The sequence below is a fragment of the Melospiza georgiana genome, chromosome 7 (assembly GCF_028018845.1).
Source record: "Melospiza georgiana isolate bMelGeo1 chromosome 7, bMelGeo1.pri, whole genome shotgun sequence".
Taxonomy (NCBI): domain Eukaryota; kingdom Metazoa; phylum Chordata; class Aves; order Passeriformes; family Passerellidae; genus Melospiza; species Melospiza georgiana.
The window spans coordinates 5,538,940-5,543,910 of NC_080436.1; the positions used below are offsets into that span (position 1 = coordinate 5,538,940).

At 46.7% G+C, this 4,971-nt stretch overlaps 1 protein-coding gene across 1 annotated transcript; it reads right to left on the reverse strand.

The window, feature by feature from the left end:
• Positions 1-3,912: 3,912 nt before the first annotated feature.
• Positions 3,913-4,971, reverse strand: LOC131085665 (interferon lambda-3-like). Its single transcript, XM_058028077.1, has 5 exons — positions 4,810-4,971; positions 4,518-4,580; positions 4,234-4,383; positions 4,092-4,163; positions 3,913-4,005 (listed from the first exon to the last, which is right to left on the reverse strand). The coding sequence occupies exons 1-5, from the start codon at positions 4,969-4,971 to the stop codon at positions 3,913-3,915; spliced, it is 540 nt and encodes a 179-aa protein (XP_057884060.1).

Sequence of the window (4,971 nt, forward strand, 5' to 3'; positions counted from 1 at the left end):
TCCTCCTCCTCCCTCAGCCGAGATCTCGCGAGAGCGCAGGCGGGGCAGGGCAGTGCCCCCGCCGCGATCTCGCGAGAGTTTGGCAGGGCGGCGGGGAGGCCGTTATCCGCCGGGAGGGCGGCGCCATGTTGGCGCTGCCCCGAGGGAGCGCCCCGGTGTGGCGGCGCTGGCCCGGGGGAGCGCCCCAACGTGGTGGCGCTGCCCTGAGGGGCCCCTCAGCGGCAGCCGCAGTGCCTGAGGGGGAGCTGGTGTCGTTGGAATTAGCTGTCCCCAGGCCGAATTTTATCACTTTTTGTAAAGGAAATTACAGAATCTTTAAGGTTACGAAAGATCTCTGAGATCACCGAGTCCAACCTTTGACTGATCTTCACCATCACTGAGTGTCCCGTACTTGAACACCTCCTGGTTCCTCGTTTGAGGAACAAGTCATTCCTTAAACACCCCCAGGGATGGTGATCCCACCACCTTCCTGGCGAGCAATTTCCAATAAATTCCATTTTTTCCTGTCGCCTCACACTGCTGTGAAAGGGAGGCGATTCAGCCACGATATAAATTAACGCTGAGTTTACGGCAAATAGGAACACACCAATAGGGAGAATAAGCAGTGATTGTGTGGAAAAACGGCAATCACTTGGTTTTTAAAATTTTTAAAGTTTAATCGTAATAAAATGGTTATAGAAATAGTAATACAATTAGAGTAATAATAATTTGAACAATTTTAATTAGGACAATATGAGACAATAGAAACAAAGAGTTACAGACGTCCAGGTACCTTTTTCTGGGCAAAATAAACCCAAAAAAGGACCCACGTTAACAGAGGACTAACCCTTAGAAACAATAACCTGTTGCATATTCATACGCCTCAGACATGATGCATAAATTCCATTCAGACACAGCATTCTGTCTGGTCAGTGTCAACTTCTTCCTCTGAATCCCAACAGCATCTTCATGGCTGAGCAAGGCAGGCAGGAGTTTGTTTCTTCTGATAATGGAGCAATAAATTCTCTTTCTCTGAAAGATTCAGGTGTCCTGTGGCTGCTATCTCAGTGCGAGTCCTTTCTTTTAGAAAAAAGTATCCTACATAGCATAGTTTCTATTTTAACATGTTATAACCTACAACTATATTTACCACACTACTTAAGAGAATTAATACAGCATTACTTTCTAATACAACACATATAATATTCACTTGAATATTTGCGAAAAACCAATCATAAAATATGCATTTTTCACAGATTTTCAGGGGGACTTCAGGACCACAGCTTAGCCAGGCTGCAGTGTTTGCCTTGGTTAAGGCAAATCTACTATTAATTAAATCTACCATTAATTAAATTAAATTAAATTAATCTACTAATCTATCCAAATTAATCTACTATTTCTACATTCCAGCAGCAGATGAGTGGAGGACAAGAGAATCAGATGGAGTAGTCAATCAAAATGTCAATAAGATCAATATGCAACAGTCAATCACGACTCACTATTTAAATTTTTTATAAAAGTTTATTAAGGGATAAAACGGATAAAATCCAGTGCTGGGGTGCTTGGCTATTTGCCAAAATAAAAAAATAAACAAAAACTTCAACCATGTTCTCTATAAACTGTTACATTACAGGGGATACATGCATATTCATAAGAGTTTATACATATTCCAACATTCCTTTGAGTTTAGATGTTCTTTTGCTTGGTTTTAACCTTTGACTTGTGCTCATGCTATCTTGTAGATTAAACTAATATATTTTATTTCTTCTTGTGGTTCCATTCTGTTGTATTTTCACTCCCTGATAATGAGGGTTAATAAATTCTTTTACTTGGTGCTCTGGTTTCGGTTTCTGTTATCTTGTCTTTCAGATAAGATAGTCCCTAATGTGGGAAATCACTTAATTATTTTACACCATTTTCTGAGCTAGTTACATGTAAAAGCATTTTAACATTTCACAGTCTATTATGCTACAGTCTAAGATAGTGTATATTACACTACTATTTATAAAAGCTATACATGAATGACAGATTATACTACATCAGCAGCAGTAATTACAAATTGTACTCTATCAGGATTTTTGTGATCAATAATAACTTGCAAAAGCTAATACATAAATGCAAAAGCCAATAACTTTATTTGTTATTTCTAACATCAATCAAATAGAAATATAAATCATATAGAAGCACAAGTCCATGTGATGGAATCTGTGTAAAAAATTATCATTAAGAGTGTATTTAGTAACGGAGAGTGAATACTTGGGTGTTATACTAGACTGCACAAAAACTTGAGAAATTTTCACAGTTCTGTTAAAGCTGTAAAACAGGTGCATAAACTTAAGTTCTTCCACTAAATAAGGGAACCAAAACTTAGCCATGAAAGCAGCACCCAGCTCAGAAGGCAGAGCTGGAAACATGGGAATTTTGGCAGACAGCTACTGAAATAAATACTCGCTGCAACCTAAACATTCACTGCAGTGATACCACTGCCTGTTCCCCAAGAACAAACTGGCACTGAGCTTACTGAAATACGGTTAAACCAGCACAAGGCTGCTGCTTAGAGCCCTTTCTTCCTTCTCAGGCTTTTCCCTCCAGATCCACGTATTGTTTGGATAACTCAGCTTTGGATGTCCTAGCAACATCCTCCTCTCATCGATGCTGGCTGTAGGTAGGGAATCCCAGAGAGGGATTTCTCAAGAGCCTTCAGAAGCAAAGGGTGAAACTGGGAGCAGGGCCAGGAGGTTGGGACTGCATTTCTCTTCCAAGGATGTTTTCTGGGAATCAAAGCAAGGAACCTCAGAGAAAGAAAAAATTCTTATCTCATTTGCTGCGCCTGTGTTGTGCCAAAGTGGAATGCATTGTGGAAGGTGGTTTACCTGAATGCAATTGGCGATTGGATTCTGGTGTGAGTGTTTTGATTCACTGGCCATGTGTGAATCCATGTGTGTGTGTCGGGACTGCCAGCTGACAGCCACGAGATTCTGGGCAGCTGAGTGCTTGGCAGATTTATAGGGTAATATAATATAGAATAACATAGTACAATATAATAAAGTAATTAATTAGCCTTCTGATAAGATGGAGTCCTCATCGTCATTTCTCCCCTCGTGGCATCTGCCTGCTGGGAGCCCCAGCTCACAGAGCAGAGGTTCCCGCAGCCCGGCTTTGGGGAGAACGAGCCGAACCCCGCATTCCACAGGAAATTCCAGCCGCGCCCTCGGGGCTCTCCCCGCCCTTGGGAGGTGCTGCCCCAAGGGCTTTTCCCTCCGGACGGGTTTTCATTGCCCCGGGCGCTGCTCCTGGCATTAGGCGGCAGCGTGACAGAATCCGTGAAAGCTCTCCAGATAACCCAACATCCCACACAGGCTTTTTTCCTGTTATTTATTATTTCCAAAATAAACGCAACGAGGTTCCTTTCGGGCAATGTCCTTGCAAGGATGTGCGGGCGATACCTGTGCTGTGGTATTGCAGAAAAGCATACTAAAAACACGTGGTGGCAGCTTATCTGCTTATGGTAATTTAGTTACCTACTTTAGTTTTCATATTAAATAGCACATAAGCAAACAACTCATACAAGCAAGTATGCAGAATACACTCTTTAATAAATAGCAGGTAAAAAAATAGATCTCCTTAAAAACATTTTAAGAACCAGAAAAACAAAGGTACCTTATAAATACGCATATTCACGTTCTTTCAGGAAGGGCATTATCCCGACCTGAGCCAATAATTTAAAAGACCATAAAAAAAAATAAAGAAAAAAAATTGTTTCCTCAGCTCGCATGAGTGAGAAGAAGGGTTAAATAGGTGAAATGGGTTAAATAGGAAGTAACAGCGCAGTGCAGTCGTTTTTTCCCGGTTCTGGGGGCGTCCCTGAGAGGCGATGCTGCAGGCTGGGTCCGAGGGCACTTGAGCCCTTCAGCACCTGAGCATTTCATCACTTCAGCACTTGTCCTGCAGGGCCGCGCAGCGCAGGTTGTCCAGCACCTGCAGGACGTGCAGGATGGTGGTGGCCCTGAGGCACTCGGTGCTCTCCTGCGGGGCGAGACGGGCTGGGTCAGCTCTGCAGAGGCGCCTTTTGACGCCCCAAAAGCCCGCAGAACCCCGCCGGCCTCACTTACCTCTCGCATGGCGTTCTGCAGCTTGTGCAGCCAGTGCCGCAGCCGGCCCGAGGGCTGGTGCGAGGGATCCACCTGCAAGGAGAGCGGCCGGGTCAGCAGCGGCCCCAGAGGGCAGAGCCGGCCCGCAGGGCTCGGGGGAGGCACTCACACAGCCCTGCACGGCCTCCCGGGCGCTCCTGAAGAAGTGCAGGGGCTCCCGGCACAGCTCGGCAAAGGCGGGGGCAGCGGGCAGCCCCAGCATGGCCGTGGTCAGGTTCAGCTCGGCCGCCACCAGCAGCACTCGGTCGGACACCTGTGGGGGAGAGCGTCGGGGTTAGGGACCCGATTAGGAGGATGGGGTCTCACAGACCTGCCCGGGGGTGCAGGTGGAGGTGGCAGCAGCAGACAGGAGAGCTGTGCCCCCTTACAGCATCACCTCGCTCTTACCGGCAGGTTCACCGCGTTCCATCTGCGGTGGAAGAGCTTGGTGTTGCACTTGTGGGTGGTCACCTGCAGGCATAAACCAAGAGAGAGACTGAAAAACTCTCATTGTGACTCCTGGCTATGTTGGACAACCCCGGCCAGCCTTGAGCACAAAATTTGGCCGAGCATCCTTCATGTCCCCAAACACCTTGTCACTTGTCACAAACATGCACCTCGTCACTCAGGTCTTGAATTCAGCATCCCCTGTGCCTTGCCCCCTGCCAGCCCACAGCCCCCCGTTGCCAGCAGTACTCACAAACTCTTGTCTCATCCTGTCCACAGCGTGCCGCTGCTCGGGTGCAATGCTCTGGTACTGGGACAGCCTGCAGCCCTTCCCCAGGGTGTCATGGGGAAAGGCAGCCCCCAGGCTGACCCCCAGCACCAGCACGAGCAGTGGGGCAAGGCTGAGGTGCAACAT